Below are 20,713 nucleotides of genomic sequence, written 5' to 3' on the forward strand. Positions count from 1 at the left end.
CCCTAACCCTAACCCTAACCCTAACCCTAACCCTAACCCTAACCCTAACCCTAACCCTAACCCTAACCCTAACCCTAACCCTAACCCTAACCCAAAGCTCATGAGACTCCTCGACTCGCCATGTACCCGTCTGCTGCTTCTCCGCGTATTCTCTGTTCGGGCGTCGTCATGAACTTGCAATTTCAATTAGCCCGGTTTTCATTTCTTCTTTCGATTCCTTTCTGCCCTTGTACTGTAAGCTTTTACATCTGCCTTGATTGCATCAATGAGTTCTAGCTACTCGTCCCCTGACACAACTCTCGCGCGAGACGCCGCTACGAATCCAACTTGTCTACTCCCTTCCTCCACCTCCCCTTGCCTTGTTTTCAGAGGGTCACTCGCGATTGAGGTCTGTTCAATGTCTTGCTAGATTGTGCAGATACTCGTGCTGCCTGCTTGTCGCGAGTGTGTTGAAACGAATTCGAGAGTTTGTTGATCGCTTGACGGCTGCGTCGAACGAGCTTCTGCCGCAGGCTAAGGACGGGGTAGGTTCAGTTGATAGAGAGAGTGGGAATGAGTGTTCGTGGCGAGTGAGGTCATAGAGATCGTGCAGTCGAGGGGTCAACGAGTCAATGATGAATCGGAAGATCGTCAGAGTGAGTGTGAGGTGAACTAGAGGACGATACAGGTCGACCCGGCGCCTTGATTGGCCGTTTGTTGTAGAAGTGCTGAAGGGCGAAGGGCGAACGGTCGAATGCTGAAGGGAGTCAATGAACCTGGCCGTTTTGTAGCTCCCTACTCGATCTCTGTTTCGCTTCTCCCCCTCACTCAACGAGCCTGTGAACTCGCGACCGCTCTCTGAACACACTCACGACCTATAGAATCAACATGGTCGCGTCCTCAACCGATCCGTTACCGACTTTCTCTCTCCCTTTCCCTCTCTCATCTCTCTACTCTTCTCCTCACTCCCAGCCTCTACACTCGGACTCGACGAGCAATGATACATCAACAGGAATCGCAGCAAAGATGGGTATCGTGAATGATTGGCTAGGAGGAGGAGGGGGAAGGGATTTCGGAACTTCGAGTTTGTCGAGGGAGGGAACAGCGACGGAAGGAGAGAGCTGGAGAGGTGGATTCACGGGAGGGAGCGCTGTAGGCGTAAGTCTCGAACTCTCTTGGCTTGTCTCGGAATCGATCGAGGTGGAAGACGAGGAAGCACGATTCTTTCGGGCGAGTCGACGGCAGCAATCATCTCGCTTTTGAGGTTGGCTTGCTGCTTAGTTAGGTGGGGAGGCTCGATGACACGAGGTTGAGGATGCGAGAAGACGAAGATTGAAGGAATCGGGTCGAGAAAGTCGAAGGAAGGGAACTCGAGACGAAATCCTGTCGTTCTCTAGCAAAACAACGAGCCCACGGGCACTCGAACGCGTCTCGCTGACTCGCTCTTTGCATCTCACTTCGTCCACAGGTGCATTCTTCCCCTCGAGTCTCGTATTATTTTCCGAAAGGAGTCGGAGAATATCATTTCGGAGTGAGTTTTCCTCTCAGCCTCCTCTTCGGTGGTGACGGAGAAACGCCCACTAACGTCTTTCGCTCGAAAGGAACGACATCCTATGAAGCCTCATCGATTAACCCTGACAAATCACCTCGTAATCGGATACGGTCTTCACAAGAAAATGGAAATGTACGCTCCTCGAGCTGCGACGCAAGAAGAACTATCAATGTTTCACGATTCAGATTACGTCGACTTCCTCTCTAGGTGCGATATGCTCACGACTTCAGATGTCATCCGGTGCTTTACTGACAAACTGTTGTCGAAAACTTCTTGCACAGAGTCACTCCCGAAAACGTTCAACAATTCAATCAAGTTCTCACTCGCTTCAATATCGGAGACGATTGTCCAATCTTTGCCGACATGTACGACTACTGCGCTCAATACGCCGGGGCTTCACTCCTCGCCGCAAGGAAAATCAATCAAGGAACGACGGATATCGCGATCAATTGGACGGGTGGACTTCATCATGCGAAGAAGAGTGAAGCGAGTGGGTTCTGTTACGTGAATGATATCGTTCTAGCGATTTTGGAACTTTTGAGGTGAGTTTCGAATCTCGAGTTTTTCCTCCCGTTCTTTCGAAAATTGACCCTCTTTCGCTCGAATTACAGAGTTCACACTCGAGTTCTCTACATCGACATCGACATTCATCACGGCGATGGAGTACAAGAAGCCTTCTACAATTCGAATCGAGTTCTCACCGTCTCGTTTCACAAATACTCTCCCGATTTCTTCCCCGGTACCGGACACCTCGACGAACTCGGCCACTCTCTCGGGAAATACTTCTCCTTGAACGTCCCTTTGCAAGACGGCATCGACAACGAATCCTACGTCGCGCTATTCAAATCAATCATGGAACCGACGATTTACACTTTCTCTCCTTCCGCGATCGTTCTTCAATGCGGAGCCGATTCCCTCGGTTGTGATCGACTCGGAGCGTTCAACTTATCGATTGCCGCCCACGGTGAATGCGTTCGATACATCAAATCGTTCAATTTACCGTTGATCGTTTTGGGAGGAGGAGGATACACGATTAAAAACGTTTCCCGTTGTTGGACTTACGAAACCTCCGTCCTCCTTGGCCTCGAAAACTCTTTACCCAACACTCTCCCCCATACTCCTTACGACGATTTCTTCTCGCCCGATTGGAAACTTCACCCGGAATTAGCTGGAGGAAGGAATCGAGTTGAAAACATGAACGATCGGAGATCACTTGAGCGGATCAGGGAGGGAGTACTCGAGAGGTTGAGGTACATGCATGGAGCTCCGTCGGTTATGATGCAGGAAGTACCACAGGGATTGATGAGTTGGGTTCAAGAAGGGATGGACGAACGAGAGTTTATCGACGAGAACGATGATGATGAAAACGCGGGATCGAGGGAGATGAGAGGGAACGACGAGGATGAGACGATAGGAGGTCAAGAGATGAAGGAATGATGGCTTCCGTCGAGAGAAGCGATTTCAGAGGTCGTTCGAGAGTTTTCGATTTTGTCGAGTGATTTTGTTTTTTCTAGTGTTACCCTTACTTGCTCAATGTTGTTGTCATGAACTCATATATTCTATTCGATCCCGCTCATCGTTCAATCGAGAGTCGCGCGAGAAACTCAAAGATCTTGAAGTCGCTGAGGTCACCATTCGCTCTCTCTCTCACATCGCACTCGACACTCATCCGACATCACTCGATCGTGAGTCTCATCAGTATAGTGCACTTTCACTCGATAGCTAACTCGCTCTCTCGCTCTAGGGATGTCGAATTCTCAACCTCGTTACTCTCACTATCAGCCTCCTCCTCAACCTCTCCAGTTCCCTTACCCCCCTCAAGCACCCGCTCAACAGCAGTACAATGCTCTACCGACTTCGTACCCTGCTCAACTCGAACAGCTGCAACAGAATTCTCCCTCTTCCTCTTCTTCGATGACGAACTTCGCTCCCCTCAACATCGGCAACCCATTCGCTCAATTCAACCCATCAAAGAGTCAATCAACCGGACTAGGTCAAGACTTCCAGTTGTTCGGTCCTTCAGATCCCCTCGGAGGTATCGGAGCGGGAATTACTTCTTCAAATGGAAACGGCGACGATGAAGCCGAAGAGATCAAACGACAACTAGGTTCGATCGATCCAAACACGGCTACCGTACCCGATCTCATTTCAGATCGAGGTTCACCTTCAGCAGTCGATTCTCCTCCTTCTCCGTCTTCGACTTCGACTTCATTCATGCGTCCTCCTCCTCGACCTTCCCTCGCCGCCGCAAGCAGTTCGAATTCGGGAAGTAGTAGTTATCGAGGAGAAGGAAGGGCGAGTTCGGTACCGCCTCCAGAAGTACCTCGACCGATGCGAAGGAAAACTCAAGAGAATCTTCATTGGCCTTCATTCGTTCATTCCGGTTCTTCTTCTTCTTCCTCTTCGTCATCATCCTCGCAGTATCTCCCAACTCCTCAACAATACGCTCAATCGAACCTTCCCTTCGTCGAAGAACCTCTGAATTATTCCCTTCCTCCTCCTTCGAATTCTACTTCGTTCGATCCTTCCTCGTTCTCCCTCTTCTCGAGTCCTTACGCCTCATCGTCATCTTCTTCGTCACTCTATCAGGCTCCCCATACGGATCACCCTCTACTCCCTTCGGAACAATCCGATCTACTCGATCGAGTTCTTCGCGATTTACTCGACGTCGACCTATCCTCGATCAAAGGTCCTTTACGAGCTCTCGCCTTATCCGGATCCGAGTCGAGTCCAGGTCAATTCTCAATGATGAATCCGCCTTCCTTACCTTCGAACAACTCGGTGAACAATTATGCTCGATCTTCAATAGGAGGAGGAGGAGGAGGTTCAGGATTCGCTTCTGCTTTCGTCGATCGTGACAAGACACCTACACCTCGTACGACACTTCCGAAGACGTCTCCTCGTTCACCTGCGATCTCTGCTCTCGCTCATTCCGACGTCTCCCTCGCTCGAAACGGTGGAACTCCATCAGCTTCTCCTTCTTCAGCAGTCTTAGGCACAGTTTCACCTCAAGAAGCGTTCCTAGATTACCCAGTAATAGATTCGAAACTACACGATTTAGATCCGAAGGATGGGAAATTAGCGAGATCGGATTTCGGAGTTGGAGTGGGACATTCACTTTTCGCTCCTTTGCCGGCTTCTCCTCAACAACAATCTCAACAATCGAAAACGAAGAAGACTCCGACATCTGCCTCATCGACTGCGAACAACAAGAACTCTTTGATCTCGACGACGACGAATTCTTCTTCTTCTCGAAACACTTCTTCACCTCAACAACCCTCCTCTCTCCACTCGGAATCGACTTCGAATTCTCTCTCGAATTCGACCTTATCGTCTCGAGCTCATCACACGTCGAATCATCCATTCTCAGTCCCTCAAAACGCAGTTTCTTGGGCAACTCGACGTTCGAATTCGGGAAGACGGTTAGTTGGAGGAGAAGATGATGATGAAGAAGAAGAGGAGGAGCCGTCGTCATCGACTGAAGTGACGGGAGATGAGGAAGAGGACGAGAAAATGATGACTGGATTCGGTGTACGAAAGGGATTCGGAGAGGAAGAAACGAAATTCGGATTCAATCAATCGATGAAGGAGGAGGAATACAATCAACAGTCGAGTGGATGGGTTCTCCCTCGAGGCGGCAACACGAAAGAAGAAGAAGACGAGGAACAAGATCGAGAAGAAGAAGAACCGAAATTTTCATTCATTCCTCCTCCCCCTTCTCACGCTCCAATCCTTCAATTCGCTCCTCCACCTCCCGCATTCAAACCCTCCATCTCCGGTTCCGGTACTTCAACTCCTCGACGTGCTGCAGCTGCGAACGCCCTCGCCGGTTTCCAACAACAACAACAACAACAATCTCAACTCGATTCGAACGATCCTTCTTTCGGCCTCGCTGATCAAGATGACGACGACGATAACGACGCGACTCCTTCGACGAGTCGAGCGAAACGACAACGTAAACGATCTCGACTCGCACTCGAGGAAGAAGACGCCGAAGGAGATTACGTCGAAGAATCTTCGGATGAATATCGAAACGATCAGCCCGACGAAGACGACGATACTCCCGGTTTCGCACCTCCTCCTTCTCGAAAAGTATCGAAGAAAGCTTCCGCCGCTGTCGATCAAGACTCGGATGAATCGTATCATTCAGGATCAAATACTCCCGCTCCCCTTCCTTCAACTTCCGCCGCTTCCTCTTCTACCCGTCGAACCTCGAAGCAGAAAGAATCTACTGCACCCGCTCCGAAACGTCGACGACGAGCTCCCGCCGCCTCTACCTCTCAAGCTTCCGCCTCCTCGTCGAAACCCTCCGCCTCGAGTTCATCCTCGAAAACTTCAATTTCGTGCGATTTCGTCCACCCCATCGAGGGTACCGTTTGTGGAGTAGTTTTCCGACGACCATACGATTTGGCTCGTCACAAGGAAACGATCCATGGAGTGACTATGAAAGGGGAGAAATTACCTCCGGGAAAAACGAAGGAATGGAAATGTAAAGAGTGTGGTGGGACTTTTTCGAGAAAAGATGCGTTGTTGAGACATGGCAGGATCAGAGGCCATAAACCGGGATTGTAGATTTCGAGTTTCATCCTCGTGAGTTATCTCTTTTCTTGTCTCGTTAACGTTGAACTCACTCGTTTCTCTCGAAAATCGACAGATTCGAACCCTCTCTCTCTTCCGATCTTCTCTCGCTTGTTTTCGACTCTCTCATTCTCGCACACTCTCTCCAATCGCTCTATTACTTCCCGTCTCTTACTGCACCTCGTCTCGTTTCTCAATCTTCGATTTCTCGTTTCTGTTGATCCGCACTCTTCTCTCTCTCACGTATTCCTCTTTCGCTCCTCGATTCTTTCTTTTACTTTTCTGTATGTTGCCTACCTAATCTTGTCTACTCGTATCTCGTTCTTCTTTCACTCTCGCTCTCGCTCGTTCCTGATGTGCCGTAACGAAACGAAACGAAACAAAAGTTGTACAAAATTCTCTCGTCTCGTTCGGGCGCAATCTCGAGAGAAACGAATCCGTTACATTGTTACGAGAAGCTCTTGGAGCTCTTGAGCGAGCTCTCGACGAAGAATGAGAGGGAACGACTCAAAACAATGCGAACCGAACGAAAAACGAACAAAAAAACTAGTTGATAACAAAACTTTCCGATTTCTCTCCTCTCAAACCTCAACCTTCTTCTCCTTCTCCGGATGTTGAGGTCTATAAGGTCTCGTCAAGCCTCCCAGAACCCATCCCGCAACGAGAATCCCTCCGAGCTTGTACAATCCTTTCCTCTCTTCCTCGTTCAGAGCTTTCCCTTCGAATTGATGATGATCTCCTTTTCCCTTTCCCTTCGAGCTCGAGTGAGAGTGACTCTTCCCACCCTTCTCGTGGTGACCATGCTCCTTCTCCTTTCCGTCCTCTCTCGTCGATTGAGATTGAGCTTGAGCTTGAGCAGCTAATTTATGATCGCCTTCAAACGCTTCAAACGTATCATCCGCCGAATTCGCCGCTACCGAAGGTCCTCCTCCATGATAAGTCTCCTTCGCCGAGACCGTATGTACTTTAGGTTCCCTCATCGTCGGGAACTGATCTCCGTCTTCCTCTAATTGACTCTCGGAACTTGAAACTTCTTTCGAATTCGTTCGATACGAGTCTGGTTCCGCTGGCTGTTCCCTCCCTCCAGCTTCTCACGATCAGTACCACTCAGAACAGATTAGAGAGAGAGTACTGACGATCTTCAGGGCGATAGGTTCGATCTTTCTATCCGTCATATCGGGTAAATGAACCTGACCCAAATCCCCCCTCGTTTCATCCTTCGGTGGCGCACTGAACGGGATCTTATCGTGTGGAGGAGCTCGAGGTAAGTCGGCGGCAGCTACGGAAGAGGCTAGACGGAGAGGTGATGAAAGAAGAGGGGAAGACGTGGGGTGAGGAAGAGAGAGAAGGAGACGGGTAGAGCGGGTGAGTGGACGAGTGAACATGATCGGTTGAGCAGGTAAGTGAAGTAGAAGAAGAAGGAAGAAGAAGACTCGAAAAAGGAAGAAGGAATCCAAATCCAAGGAATTCGCCGTTTCAAATGAGCGCATCATCCTTTTCTCGCAAATTTCCACGCTAGCTAGTCACTCTCTCACTTGACGACGACAACGACGACAGAAAGCAATAAACCGAGAGAGAACAGAGACAGAAGCTGGAATTGACAGAATTCTAAGCGAAAAAAACCCTCCTCGTTTTCGTTTTACATCCTCTCCAACGGTTCCAACGTCAACAACCTCATAGCGTTCCCGAGTGTATCCTTCGCACAAACATACAACCAAAGTCTCGCCAATCCAACTTCCTTCTCCTGACCTTTCACGATCAAAACTTCCCAAGCGCTCGAAATCGCATGACACAACCTAAACGCGAACGTACAAATCGTCGACGGTTCCAAACTCTTGAGTGCGGCTTGTACGACGTCAGGGTACGTAGAGATCAACATGATCAATTCGCGAGCTTTCGGTTCAGAGGCGAGAGAGGAAATGTCGAGTTTCGAACGCTCGGAAGGAGGAGGGAGAACGAGTTCGGGAGCGTTCTTGCGTTCGACCGAAGAGAGTCGGACGTGTGCGTATTGGAGGTAGGGTCCTGAATGAGCGTACGAGTGTCAGTTGACTGTGATCGAGTGAGAAAAGAGAGTGAACGAACCGGTATCTCCTTCGAAAGAAGTCATTCGTTCCCACTTGAACTCATAGTTGTTGATCCTGAGACGAGCGAGACGAGTCAGCAACGATTACATCTACACTGTTGAAATAGTAGGAGTGCTCACCTCTTCGCCGACATGTCCTGAATCTTAACGGCCGTAATTCCCAACTTATCGCTAGTGTAATCGGGATCCTCAATCGCGTTATATTTCGCCTCGTTCTTCGCCATGACCTCGTGCATGACCCTCTTCGATTCATTGAGGATTTGTTCGAGGAAGACGGCGGTTCCCTTTCGAGTCGACATGCCGAGGACCATTCCGAAATTGACGTGTTGGAGAGTTTTCGCCCAATCGTAACCCATCAAATCGAGAACTTTGAAGAACTACAGCACGTCGAGTGAGCGAACGAGTCAGTCTCAGTCACGCCATTCGAATCGATTCGAGAGAGAGAGAGAGAGAGAAGAGACTAACTTGAGCTAAATGTAAATCCTGTTGACTCGCGACGACATAAACCATTTTATCAAATTTAAACTTCTCATACCTTTCCCAAGCACCACCAATATCCCTCGTGATATAAACGCTCGTTCCATCCTTCTTCCTGACGATAGTTTTCCCCAATTTCCATTTCTCCAAATCTACGATCAGAGCTCCCTGACTTTCTTCGACGATGCCGGAAGCTTGGAGAGAATCGAGTGCGTTCGTTTGAGAAGATTGAGAGACTTGAGATTCGCCAGAATAGATGTCGAAGTAAATGTTGAGTCGGGCGTAGGTTTCTTTGTATTTAACGATCGAGAGATCTCGGAACTTCTTCCATAATCCGACAGCGTGTTCGTCGCCTGAAAGTCAACGTCCGAACGAGGTGAGTCAATCGAACGGGCGCAGAACGAGTCGAGAAAGTAATTTACCTGCTTCCATTTTGACGAAGAACTCCCTCGCTCGATCATGAATCGTAGGATCGTCTTCTCCATCCTTGTTGATCTTGACGTAAACATCATACAAATGAGTAATCGCATCATTCTTCAACTCTTCTTCCGATCCATATTTCTCGAATCCAACCGCGAGAATACCTACCTCATTCTCATGTCATCAGCTCCCTTCTTGTCTGAACAGTTCAAGGGAGAGAGTTAAGACATACCGAATTGTTTACCCCAATCCCCCAAATAATTCATCCTCAAAACATCAAACCCATTCGCCTCGTACAAATTCGCGAGGAAAGCCCCAATAATCGTCGACCTCAAATGTCCCGCATGAAAAGGTTTCGCGATATTCGGACTCGAAAACTCTACGATAATACTCTGTCCATTCCCAAGTTTGTTCGTACCGTAACCGTTCTTTTTCAGGAGGGAGAGACCTTGAGGAGGTTGATCGGCTTGGGAAGGGTCGAGATTGAGAGAGGCGAACTTCGAGGCGACGTCGGAAGGAGAGGAGGAAGGGAGGAGATAGGTTTGGTGGTTGATTTGGTTAAGGACGAGAGAGGCGAATGCGGTAGGTTCAACGTTGAAAGAAACGAATGCTCCGGCAGATTTCGCCGCGCTGAGGTAAGGAGTCGGTTTAAACTGCAAGTACACTCATCCTCAGTCAGCTAACGAGTAATCAGAGTAGCGTAGACAGTGAACTAACCTCGTTGACGAGTTTCTCTGCAACGACATTCGGTTTCTCTTTCAACCTGAACCTCGGTACAGCAACCACGAAGTCCCCAAGAACATTCTTCCCACTCTTTCCACTCTCGACACCTTCGTACGCCTTCTCGACAGTCACTTCGGGTAAAGTCGAAGAAATATATTGAGCGCATGCGAGTTTGAACACGTCGAGTGCTGGTACTTCCGGGTGACTTTCAGGTAGTTGAGGAGTTTCCGGCAAGGCGAAAGGAGGGAGGGTAGACATCTTGCGAAGAGAGATGGGAGGGAAAGAAGGAGGAAGAAATTTAGTGATGAGATTTCGAGGACGATTCGAGGGAAGGACGAAGAGAGGGCGACGCTGAGAGGTCAACAGGCGTCGAGTGAAGGAGTGAGTAACGACCCTCGTCTTGAACTGGAGACTGAGGTTTGTCGAAGAGGGAGAGTCAAAAGTTCGAAAGAAAGAGAGAGTCAACTAGTGCTTTTGCAGTCTAATTCAATTGGAGTCTAATCGACATCGAACTCCCTCTCTGCGTCGCGACGTTGACCGTTCGAGTTCATTCGAGAAGCAGAGAACGATAACATAGTTACAGACAACAACTTAGAGACAACCTTGCACTTCAGCTTTCACTCTTTCGAATCATTAAAATCGACTTGATCTCCTCCTCTCGCGCTCGGATTCCCTCTCACAACCCCTTCAACTCTGTCTACCCCTCCTTCACTCCTCGTCATCCATTCATGTTCCCATAATTGCGATCCATCAATCCTCCATCTCTTCGTCGGATCTCTCACCAATAATTTCCCAACCAATCCTTTCAAACTCTCGTCGATCCATCCAGATCCCTCGTTCTCCCCTGTCGGCCAACCGTATTCAGCTTTCGCAATCTTTAATAAATACCCTTTCCTCCCCCCTCTCGTACTAACTCTCCTCTCCAATCCTTCCCCTTTTTCTCTCGAAACTTCCTCCTCTTCAACGAACGGTAATCCTCCCGTCGCGATCGCATAGAGGACAACTCCTACCGCCCAACTATCCGTCGCTGTACCGTCGTATAACTTGCCCATCAATAATTCGGGAGCGGCGTAAGCTTCGGATCCACAACGAGTTTGAAGCAAGGGAGAGGAAGGGTTTAGAAATCGGGATAAGCCGAAATCGGTTAGTTTGAGGAAGCGAGAAGGGAGATGATCGAGTGGATTCGTCGAGCCGGCGATGGGAAGAGGGAATAATCGAGTCGTAAGAAGAATATCTACTCTCGCACAAACAAAGTTTCATCAGTTCCTCCTTTGCTCGAGGGACGGTAGATACTGGAGTGTACGTACTCTCTAACTTGATATCCCGATGCACCAATCCAACCCGATGCATCCATCCAACGGCATCACATAATTCTCCAAACATTCTCCTCGCCAATCCTTCCGTCAAACTCGAATGAAATTCCGCCAAGAAATCAAACAATTCCCCTCCTGGACAATAATCCAATACAAGTACCGTATACAATGGCGTCAAGAACGAGGACGAGAGGGTAACGAGTGAAGGGTGAGAGATATTCTACTCGCGGTCAAAACGGAAATCAGTTTTCCGCCGAGCGACGAGAGATCGAGAGCTAGGAGACTGACCTTGAGTACTTCAACTTCACGCAACACGCTGATCCTCATCCTCTCGTTCCCTTCACAACTTTTCCTCTCCATCAATTTCAACGCAACCTCCTTCTCTTCCGGTCTCTTCTGCGCCAATGCGACTCTCGAGAACGCTCCTTTCCCCAATAGTTTCACGACATCGTAATCCCCTATCCGATCACCTTTCTCGATCCCACCTCCTGCTCTCTTCGTCGTCGTCGTCGAAGGGTCATTAATCGAAGTTCCTCCAATAATTTTCTGTAATTCTTCCATACTCGGTGGAGTTCTCGGTGTGGCTTGACCTCCTTTTCCAGTATTCGGAGCTGCTAAGAAGCCACGTTTCGGTAACTGAGAGAGGTCGATCGGAGGCGGAGGGGAATCTCGATAACTTGGTGAACTTTCCCTCTTTGTCGAGCTCGAAGGAGGTGTATCGTGATGATTGAGGAATCTAGCTGTTCTCGCGTTCGAATGACTGGCCGAAGAAGAAGGGTCGTCGATTGCGGTAGGTAGAGAGGAAAGTGGTTTAAAAGGAGGAATCGATCCCGTCGAAGTATTCGAAATCGATCTTTCTCTTGATCTTCCCATCATTCCTAGTCTTTGAGGTTCATTGAAAGTCGTATCGAGTTGACTTAACCTCGGTCGATCCGGACTATTTCTCGCAGTTTCCGCCCCTCCTAACGACGAGTCTAAATCCATGAACAGCCTCCGTTCGACCGGAGTCGGGTCTTCTCCATCGTTCGTACTGGTACTAGTGATACTACTCCCGTTCGTATCAGTCCGTAATCTAACGGCTTTATTAACCTCATTCGACCAACTTCCGATCGAAGGAACTCTTCTTCTTCCGCCCCCTCCGCCTCCATCTTGTTGCGATTTCCATCCACCTCCGGAAGAAGGCGAGAAATCTTCCAACCAGCTCGTACTGCCCGTAGTACTCGTCGTTGAACTTCTAAGAGGATCGGGTAGGTCGGAAATCGAGAGACGTGAGGAAGATCGAGGTCGATTTGGTTGGTATGTCGGTTTTTTCGAGTTCAGCGAGTTGTTTCTCGAAGGAGGATTCGGGGGAGGTGACAATAGCAGGAAAGAGGGATCGTTATTCGTGTTGAGACTCGAGGAGGATCCAGAAGGAGCGATGACAGGAGATGAAGAATCGAAAAACGATAAAGTTTTCGATCTAGTCGGTTCCGTCCTTTCTTTCGCCGCTGCTGTCGGTGTGGTCGTCGAAGATGAAGATGCAGTGGTTGTCGTGGTCGGTAGATGCGGAGAATGATGAGAGGACGAAGGGGACGACTGGTGTTGGTGAAAATTCGACATCCAACTTTTTCCTCCTCCTGCTCCGACTGAAGACGGAGACTCTCCTGCGAAATCACCTCCATCCCATCTCCTACTGTGACTATTCGTACTCTTCTTCCCCCAACTACCCGGTACGCCAGCACCGGAGCTCGAAGAATGATGATGAGGCAAGAAACCCCATTCTCGATTATCCATCGGACTCGGTAAAGGAGTCATTCCTCTTTCTCCAAATGCGCTGAGTCCACTCTCTGAGTTGATCGAGCCCCATGAAGTGATTCGACGAGTCGTTGTCGAGGGAGAAGCGGAAGGGAGGGATGGAGGAGGTCGAGGAGTTGGACCGACGGAGAGGGAAGAGAGATGAGGTTTTGTCGTAGAGGAAGTGAGTGGTGACGAGGTAGTCATGACTGAGATTTCTGACTGGTGACTGGCTGTTGCGAGACCGAAAGAAAGAGGAGAATCAGTCAATTGCGATTTCGACGAGAGCGAGTGTGGTTGTCGAGGGCTTCTCGCTTGTATGGATCGCAGCCAGTACTCTATAGCTGCATCCGTTGCGAGCGCTCGATCGCGAGGGATGAAGAGGAAGTGGGGCGGAGGCCGAGGTTTCGAGAGAACGATAGGGCTGCAGCGGAGCACTTGAACGTGTGAACTCACGGAAGAGGCAACGAAGTAAAAGTTGGCTGTCACGGTGGAGGTCGTATCACGAGGAGGGAGCGAAAGAAGTCGAGAGGAGAGAGGCGCGAGGTAGAAGGAGAGGGGAAACCGAGATGGGAGGTCAAGTCGCGGCGGAAGGAAGAGATCACGAGGAGAGAGGTAGTATCTCAGGCGGCAACTCTGAGTCGGTTGTCGCTGGGTGAGGTCGAAGAGAGAGAGTTGGAACGTTCTTCGAGTCGAATGTTCCGAGAAAGCGCTGAAAGGAGCTCGAGTCGCGGTACCTATCACGTACAGTAGAGGTCATAGCAGTCAGTACAGAGCGGTAAATGCCCTCACTCTTCGTCGCGATGAGGGAGTTCCGCTCTCTTCCCGTGATCCAGCACTTGTTTTGATCGCTCCCTCCACCGCGACAATTCCCTCGAGACAGACTGACGAGACTTACAGTATGTCCTGAGACCTCTATCAACACCCTGCTGTCACTGTCCTGCGTCTAGTCGAGCGTAAAGACGGAAGAAGCTAGGGAGGGGGCGAGTTTATTCGGCCGGGCTCGTTTCCGGACCAGCGGGCGTGAGGCGAGAGGAGTCGCTGGGGTGTATAGATAGGTATAGTCGAGAGTAGTAAAACGCGAGAAGAGAGGGAAGTAAAAAGTCGTGAGGAGGTGGGGAAAGAAAGGGGAAAAGAAGAAGAAGTCACTCACAGTCGCGAGCGATCCGAGTCTGAGACTTTCGCAACTTCGGAACATCTCTCGCTCGCTGTACTGATATCCTTCGGGACAGAACCTCGAAGTTTGAGCGAAGGCGAACATTCCTTCATTGTTGACAGTTGGAACGACTCGAGCTTTCCGCTTCGCAAACGAAAGTTTCGAACGAAAGATTCGTTCAAGTTGCTTCTGCATCGCAAGCGTATCGACCCAACGTTGCGAGAGCAATCATTCGCTCCAGGAATGGTTCTCGTCTCGCTCGAAGCCGTGACAGAGGGGTTGTCAAGCGGAAAAGACAAAGTCTTGGTCGTGAGCTCGATTCGACTCGCAACGATTTCGCCGGACTCGCAGCGTTCAAGCTCGAATATGACTCGTCAGCTCTCTGCAAGGCTTGTCGAGTCATGTCTTCTGCGACTGACGGAGATCTTGCGAGTCCGCGGAAAGCTTTCGGGGTTCCGAGAGCATTGGTCTCTCAAAATCTCAAGCCTGTCTCTGATCTCTTCTTCTTCTCCCACTCTCTCGACATCACGCTGCGACAGCAGTACCTCGTCTCCTGCGGGATGTCCACGCTTAATCCGAATGCTGTCCCGTTCGTTCCAAACTTGAACCACCCTCCTCAACTTCTTGTGTCTCACTCACCTCGTTTCGTTCCTTGTCGTCCGACTGACTCTCAGGCGTGTCGATCTACAGCGCCTGGACCTACCTATACTCGAGCTGAACTTGATCAGCTCGGATGTCACAAGAACCTAATCGACGCAAACGAAGCGATGATCAAACAAATGCTCTGGGTCACTCGCAACGGTTCCTTTGGTCGATGGAGACAAGCGAAGAGTGTCACAGATTACGATTGGACCGAGTTGAGGGCTGTTACTCTCGAGTTGAGTCGACTCAAGCTCGAAGTCATTTCGTAGGTCGTCGCAAGCTGACTTGACTTCGTCTTCTTTTCGCGATTCGACAGTTTCACCACGACTCTCGTCCTCTCTGATCGAGTCGTTCCAGGACCTGGTTGCGCAAGAATGAAAGAGTACTACGGTAGTCGAACGGTCAACGACGTCGTCGATTTCAATCACGCTCTCTCGATTTCCCTCGACGGAAAACTCGTCGACGTTGATAAACTCAAGCAGAAGGGACCGAGGATGTACGCAGATCGTTTGATTTTGGCGTTTTGGATGGAGGTGTCGGAGGATAGGTGCAGCGCGAGAGGGGGTTGGAGAGTTCAGCATGCGATCTTGAGGTGTCTCGAATGAATCGACGATTGGAGTCGATAGAAGCGATGAGAGTGTCTTCGAGAGTGTTGTGTGTGGTAGTGGGAGCAGGCCGAGAGACGAAGAGCGTAAGTTCATAGAGGAAGCTCTCAGAATGAAAATCGTCAACTAGGAGACTAGGAGACGAGTCTCAATTCGGGTTTCGAACTTGAAAGAGAATTACAGCGAGAAAACGGCGGGATACAGACGACATGTGAGCGACAACGAAACTGATAGGTAGAGAGAACGAGGGTAACTAGGGAAAAGAAGAGAGAGAGAAAGAGAACGACGATGAGCGAAGCAGTTCCTCGAGTAGAGTCGAAGGCGAGAAAGGAGCGCACCTAGGGTATAAGAGAGAGGCACAGGAGCATCGAGGACGTCTGCTTTACCGAGTATAGGGGATGCCTGCGAAGGAGAACATGGAAAGAGGACAAAATCGAAAACGTCAATTTCTGAGCGTTCCAGAAGAGATAAAAGCACGAAAACTAGCTTACCGTTCGTCGTTTTTTGGAATCTGTCATACAAATTGCTCATTCGGCCAGCATCACCTACTAGTTCCACGTGTAGAAGCGATAGATACTTTCCCAAGGAACAAAGCGAGAGCGGCAGAGAGAAACTGTCGAGGGAACGAATTCAAGTCGGCGGGACTCCCTCCTTGGGCGTTGTATGGTCGGGGCTCAATCTCAAGCGAGGGGTGAACATGATCGAAGTGGTGGAAGGAGAGAAAGAGACGAATTCCGCGCCGTCATCGAACTTGATCTCTCTCTTTCACCTCATCAACTCACCGCACTCGAATACGACACACCGAGAACAACAAGAACTACAGGAGAATCTTATCAACCGGTCGCGGTCGCTCGACGCCGCGAAAGCGACTCAAGCGACTTCATTTCTTTCATCTCTTCCATCAACCACTCTCATCTCTCGAATCCGCTCCGACGATGCCAGCTCCTCGAGGTACAAATTTCTGCGCCGAAACAAATCGCAATCGACTCAACGACGAAGCGACGGCGGCTCTCGATGCATTCAGAATCGCTTGGCCCGATCTCGCTCTCTCCCCTTCCGCCGGATACTGCTTGGGACCGAAGGGGGAAATGTGGGACAAGCCCTGTGAACCTGAGTGCAGAGTTCGACACCCTCAGCCCGGACGCTGTTGTGCTCACGGAATGAGGGACTTGACTCATGTGAACTCGAGCGATGGCAAGAAATTCGGTTATTGGAAATTCATGTGTCGTGTCTGCACCGCTCTGTATGCCTCTCATGTACGTCCCACTCGGCAACTGTCTCCACTCCCGAACACTATTCATAAATCTTCTTTCCTTAGCGGCGTTCGGTTCTTCGTCTGAAGGGTATCGTTGAAGGAACGGGTCGGGATACTGGCGAGGCGAGGGTAAGTTCAGTACATTATGTCTCTACTTGTACTTGACGTTGACAAGCCATCTTCCCTCACAGGTCGAAGGAGTACTCGGAGATCTTCGACGTTTGAAAACTATGACCGCCCTCAAGGTCAAGCGCGAAAATCAACTTCCGCCTGACTCAGCCTCTTCCAAATTCGTTTCAAACGATGTTACGAAGGAGAAATTGATGTCGTTTCATCTAATCGCTCTCTCAGAAGGCCAAGCTGCTGGAAGTCGTTTCGGCAAGATTCTCTCCCTGGCTGAACAAGCGAACGTGCTCAGGTCGTTAGATGGGAAAGCGTACTGCTACTACACTTGTCAACTTCTTCGTATTGGCGGTCTGAGCGATTACGACTCTGTAAGTTGACTCGCTTATTGCTGAACCGCTCATTCACTGAATCCTGTTCGATTCCAGGTCTCTTTCGATCGAGTCTACCCGCATCTTCCCTACGATCATCCGAATCAACTCGTAGTGCCTACCTCTCGTGCTTTGAACGAGTGAGTACATTCATTCTCCTTCACCGACTCTCCCTGACTAATCTTTGTATTCGGCAAGACTCTTTGGTACTCTCTCTCCCGACAACCGTTCCCTACTTATCGCGATGTTCCGACACTACAAGAAATACCGTGACTTCAACGAATCTCCTAGCTCGTCAAAAAAAACGCCTTGAGATCTTCAAAAACCGAATCGCGCGAATCGCGACGACTCATCGTGGTAGTACTGATCGTCGCAACAGAGGACGCTTGCGAGACGGTCTCGAACCAATTCCTGCGCCTTGGACCCCTTCACACGCGTGGAAATGCTTTGTCGAGAGGCAAGGTCGAGACGAGATTTTGGGAGTTTCGGTTATCGACACGCCCCTTGTCTGGGAAATGGGGTTTGACCGGTGAGTCTTAGTTCCTCTCTCGATTTCTCGATACTACTCTTTACTAACGGATCTACCTGCTCCAGTAAATCCGACGATCTTCCTTACAAAGAATCAGAGGTCATGATTTCGATGCTCGCTCTTAATCGATGCAAAGCTACTTTCAGGTGCTTCAAGACTGCTGAACGACTCGAAGCGAAACGTGAAGAGAGAGGTGATGCTACTGTTGAAGATACGATCAAAGGCGTGATGAGAGAGTGGGTTGATCAAATTTGTGAAGGTTTCACTCGAACTACTCGTGAGTAGTGTTTCTCTTGCCGTTCGCAGCTGTCTGTTGACGCCTCGTCGAGTTCACTAGCCGAGATTGATCAACGACTCAAGGACCTCAAGGACCGTTCTCTCTGGACTGGACCAGACGCCATCGTTCCGTTCATCAAGAGTCTCCGAGGAACCTCAGACGATTTAGACTCCTCGAGCGATATTGAGGACGAAAGCGATTACGATAACGATAGCGAAGAAGAGGATGAAGATGACGAAGATGACGACAGCGAGGAAGAAATGGAGGAAGACGAAGATGAATGAGAACTTTCTGTATCGTGGTTTCGGCGTTTCCCTTTTTTCTCTGTCAGTTCAATTTCCCCATCGCAATCGCAATTTCGTACACTCCTCTCTGTCAAGCTGAAGCTACGTAGATAACGACGAACGTTGAGAAAGATCGCTAGAGAGCCAACATTGCAAGAGAAGAACTTCCAACATCCGAATATCGAACACAGCGAGAGTCGCAGATCTCTACACAGGTATGAGCTGAGTATATCCTGTGACCGCGAGAAGGCAACACCGGCTTCGGGAGAGCGATCTCTCTTCTATCTCTCCGACATCACCCTTTCTCCCTCGCTCGATCTCTCCCCGTCCATCTCTACCGTCGGAGTGTAGATCAAGGAGTACACCGTGAGGACTACTATGGTCAGCTGCAAGAAAAGACGAACGGTAAGCTCTTTCTCAACCTTCAAACACCTCGAAACTCGAACTAACTGCGATTTCGTTTCTCCCTTTCTCTCTCCCTCTTCCCCCTCTCTCTCTCTCTCTCTCTCGCGCTCTCTCTCGCAATAGGTATCCCTTACGCTCGCTAGTACCTTCTTGTTGTATGTACTCCTTTATCCCCGTAGTTCCCTTGCATCAGAAAGGCTCGAGCCGAGAGTTTCTCGAGACGATTCACTTTCGAAGCGAACGATTCCTTTCAATCGCTCGTATCGACTCGAGCGACTCGAGCGACGTAATCGCTCTCGTACTCGCGTTCACAAGCACAGCGTAAACAGGTAAAAGGAAGAAAGCGTTCTCGGAGTCGCTGCGAGATCGGCTCGCCGCCGCTTTCAAATTCGGACAACTTTCACGCTTCTCTCTTCTCTCTTTCTTTCTCTCGACCTCGAATTCGTCGTTTCTCAAGGTTCCGACGCACTACAGTTTCTCGAAGACCTCTCGACGACCAACAACAACCTTCATTTCGCTCGCAAAGAAGCTTCAACGCTCAATTGATCTAGCGAATTCCTTCATATTTCTCGCTTCTTCTCAGCCTTTCGAGACATTTAGTGAGCCCTAATTCTTCTTATCGGTCTATAGATGTACTCTATGAGAGCGAGTGTCTCGATTTCCCTTCCTAGAGGGTTCAATCACGAGTTGAAACTGACTTGGATTCGCTTTCCTTACAGACGTGAAAGATGCCTCCGATCCGCCACTACTCGACCTCTGCGAACACGGTAAGTATCCCGTCCCTCAATCTGTAACGGTTCTCGAGGGTCGAAAGAACTAACTTTGAATCGAGCGATGGATTTTCGCAGAAAGTAGTAAGGCGTAACGCTGTACAGCAGAACAAAGGACCATGGGGTTCATTCTTCCCGAACGCTGTTTCACGTCGCAATGTTCAACCTGACACGACCGATAGAGGTTTTGGCAGTGAGTAGTTTGCGTCTCTTTCGAGATTCATCTCCCTCCAACTTCGAGTGACGTGAGCTAACCTGCGACATCCTCTAGCGTATGAGTTTGGAGGCCTTCTTGCTACGCAATTCGAACATCTCGAATCTTCAATCAAAGACCGTGAGGTTTCGCTGGTTCGAAGCGACCGAGCTGATTATTCCTTCTGGTACGTGCGGCGTTTTGACTGTCGATTCCTCCTCCCTCACTGATAACTCGATGCCTTCGCTAGTCTCAAGAATCACAAGAGTTGGGATAATCTCTTGTTTTTCAACAATTCGAAGAAGAGCTCGGAAATGCTCAACATCCTCAAGATTGGATCCGATCGAGGTCTAGTCACGGTGCAACCCTTCTGTGGTCGCACGGGAGTGAAACTTTTCGCAACCGTCACATTCTCCGTCTTCCTCTCCCGTTCCGACAAAGTCAACACCATCATCGCGAACCTCCAGTTACAACGCTCACTCGACGACGCGACTCACAAGAAAGCCTTGGACACCTTCACCGTGATGAAGAGCCTCTGGCCTAGCTGCCCAACTGCTCTCGAACCGATCCTCTCGGCACAAGCACCGCATCAAATCGGTCCTTTCCGCGGAATGAAACCGTATGACCAAGTTGTTAAAGTGAGCCTCTTTGGGGGTTTCTCTCCTTGACGGCACGATCTTTGGCTGATCCAGCTCGGGTGACGCTGTCTGTCTCTCACTTCAGCTTCTCAAGAAAAAAGGATTCAGCGGAGAAGAGCTTTTCGCTTTTACCGAAGACATTGAGGTCGGAAAGCCATTGGTCAGTCTCCTCGTCCGTGCACTAGCAGCGAATTAGGTCACTCACGGTCAACCTTCGACTCCGTACACAGAAAGGTCTGCTTCCGAAAGATTTCACGAGTCACCTTGACGATAGGAGCAAGTTTTTCTGGAGAATGCGTAACTCGGAACCCAATGCCGTTCGTTCTCTCACAAGAACCTCGATGAGGACATAAAGTTAATCTCAGTCGACTCCTTAGGTCATCATCGTCGCTAGAGGTCGAACCCTCGTAATCGAGCACGATCAGGCGGTGAGCTCGGTTCTTTTCTCTCTCGACGGCGGGGGCCTTTGAGCTGACTACTAGGAAATTAGCTCGATTTGGAACCGTTCGGATTCCGATTGAACGAAGGACATACGTTTGCGACAACGATCGCCGTTCCCGCGAACAG

General features: G+C 49.8%; 9 protein-coding genes across 9 annotated transcripts; 5 read left to right on the top strand and 4 right to left on the bottom strand.

Moving 5' to 3' along the window:
• Positions 1–7: 7 nt before the first annotated feature.
• JCM6883_002409 (uncharacterized protein) lies at positions 8–102 on the bottom strand (the record flags this gene model as incomplete). The annotated part of the gene is made up of 1 exon (XM_076634067.1): positions 8–102. A coding segment is annotated over one exon (95 nt), but the record flags the coding sequence as incomplete, so codon positions are not given.
• A 765-nt stretch (positions 103–867) lies between these two features.
• HOS2 (histone deacetylase HOS2) lies at positions 868–2,968 on the top strand (the record flags this gene model as incomplete). The annotated part of the gene is made up of 5 exons (XM_076634068.1): positions 868–1,137; positions 1,448–1,510; positions 1,581–1,738; positions 1,813–2,073; positions 2,143–2,968. 5 exons carry the CDS (start codon positions 868–870, stop codon positions 2,966–2,968), a joined length of 1,578 nt encoding a protein of 525 aa, XP_076485908.1.
• A 309-nt stretch (positions 2,969–3,277) lies between these two features.
• Positions 3,278–6,103, top strand: JCM6883_002411 (uncharacterized protein; the record flags this gene model as incomplete). The annotated part of the gene is made up of 1 exon (XM_076634069.1): positions 3,278–6,103. One exon carries the CDS (start codon positions 3,278–3,280, stop codon positions 6,101–6,103), a length of 2,826 nt encoding a protein of 941 aa, XP_076485909.1.
• Positions 6,104–6,690: 587 nt separating this feature from the next.
• JCM6883_002412 (uncharacterized protein) lies at positions 6,691–7,494 on the bottom strand (the record flags this gene model as incomplete). Its single annotated transcript, XM_076634070.1, has 2 exons — positions 6,691–7,179; positions 7,246–7,494. The coding sequence occupies 2 exons, from the start codon at positions 7,492–7,494 to the stop codon at positions 6,691–6,693; spliced, it is 738 nt and encodes a 245-aa protein (XP_076485910.1).
• A 254-nt stretch (positions 7,495–7,748) lies between these two features.
• JCM6883_002413 (arginine--tRNA ligase) lies at positions 7,749–10,070 on the bottom strand (the record flags this gene model as incomplete). Its single annotated transcript, XM_076634071.1, has 7 exons — positions 7,749–8,131; positions 8,192–8,247; positions 8,313–8,569; positions 8,658–9,022; positions 9,092–9,253; positions 9,322–9,742; positions 9,807–10,070. The coding sequence occupies 7 exons, from the start codon at positions 10,068–10,070 to the stop codon at positions 7,749–7,751; spliced, it is 1,908 nt and encodes a 635-aa protein (XP_076485911.1).
• A 359-nt stretch (positions 10,071–10,429) lies between these two features.
• On the bottom strand, positions 10,430–13,105 carry JCM6883_002414 (uncharacterized protein; the record flags this gene model as incomplete). Its single annotated transcript, XM_076634072.1, has 3 exons — positions 10,430–11,046; positions 11,120–11,345; positions 11,414–13,105. The coding sequence occupies 3 exons, from the start codon at positions 13,103–13,105 to the stop codon at positions 10,430–10,432; spliced, it is 2,535 nt and encodes an 844-aa protein (XP_076485912.1).
• Positions 13,106–14,633: 1,528 nt separating this feature from the next.
• JCM6883_002415 (uncharacterized protein) lies at positions 14,634–15,301 on the top strand (the record flags this gene model as incomplete). Its single annotated transcript, XM_076634073.1, has 3 exons — positions 14,634–14,643; positions 14,745–14,961; positions 15,013–15,301. 3 exons carry the CDS (start codon positions 14,634–14,636, stop codon positions 15,299–15,301), a joined length of 516 nt encoding a protein of 171 aa, XP_076485913.1.
• A 935-nt stretch (positions 15,302–16,236) lies between these two features.
• On the top strand, positions 16,237–18,140 carry JCM6883_002416 (uncharacterized protein; the record flags this gene model as incomplete). The annotated part of the gene is made up of 7 exons (XM_076634074.1): positions 16,237–16,557; positions 16,620–16,685; positions 16,748–17,050; positions 17,108–17,190; positions 17,430–17,579; positions 17,645–17,856; positions 17,917–18,140. The coding sequence occupies 7 exons, from the start codon at positions 16,237–16,239 to the stop codon at positions 18,138–18,140; spliced, it is 1,359 nt and encodes a 452-aa protein (XP_076485914.1).
• Positions 18,141–19,273: 1,133 nt separating this feature from the next.
• JCM6883_002417 (uncharacterized protein) lies at positions 19,274–20,342 on the top strand (the record flags this gene model as incomplete). The annotated part of the gene is made up of 5 exons (XM_076634075.1): positions 19,274–19,312; positions 19,394–19,508; positions 19,587–19,695; positions 19,759–20,146; positions 20,232–20,342. 5 exons carry the CDS (start codon positions 19,274–19,276, stop codon positions 20,340–20,342), a joined length of 762 nt encoding a protein of 253 aa, XP_076485915.1.
• Between the last annotated feature and the right edge of the window lie 371 nt (positions 20,343–20,713).

Source organism: Sporobolomyces salmoneus (assembly GCF_050403485.1).
Source record: "Sporobolomyces salmoneus JCM6883 DNA, S_salmoneus_JCM6883_v1_ctg51, whole genome shotgun sequence".
In the NCBI taxonomy this organism is placed as follows: domain Eukaryota; kingdom Fungi; phylum Basidiomycota; class Microbotryomycetes; order Sporidiobolales; family Sporidiobolaceae; genus Sporobolomyces; species Sporobolomyces salmoneus.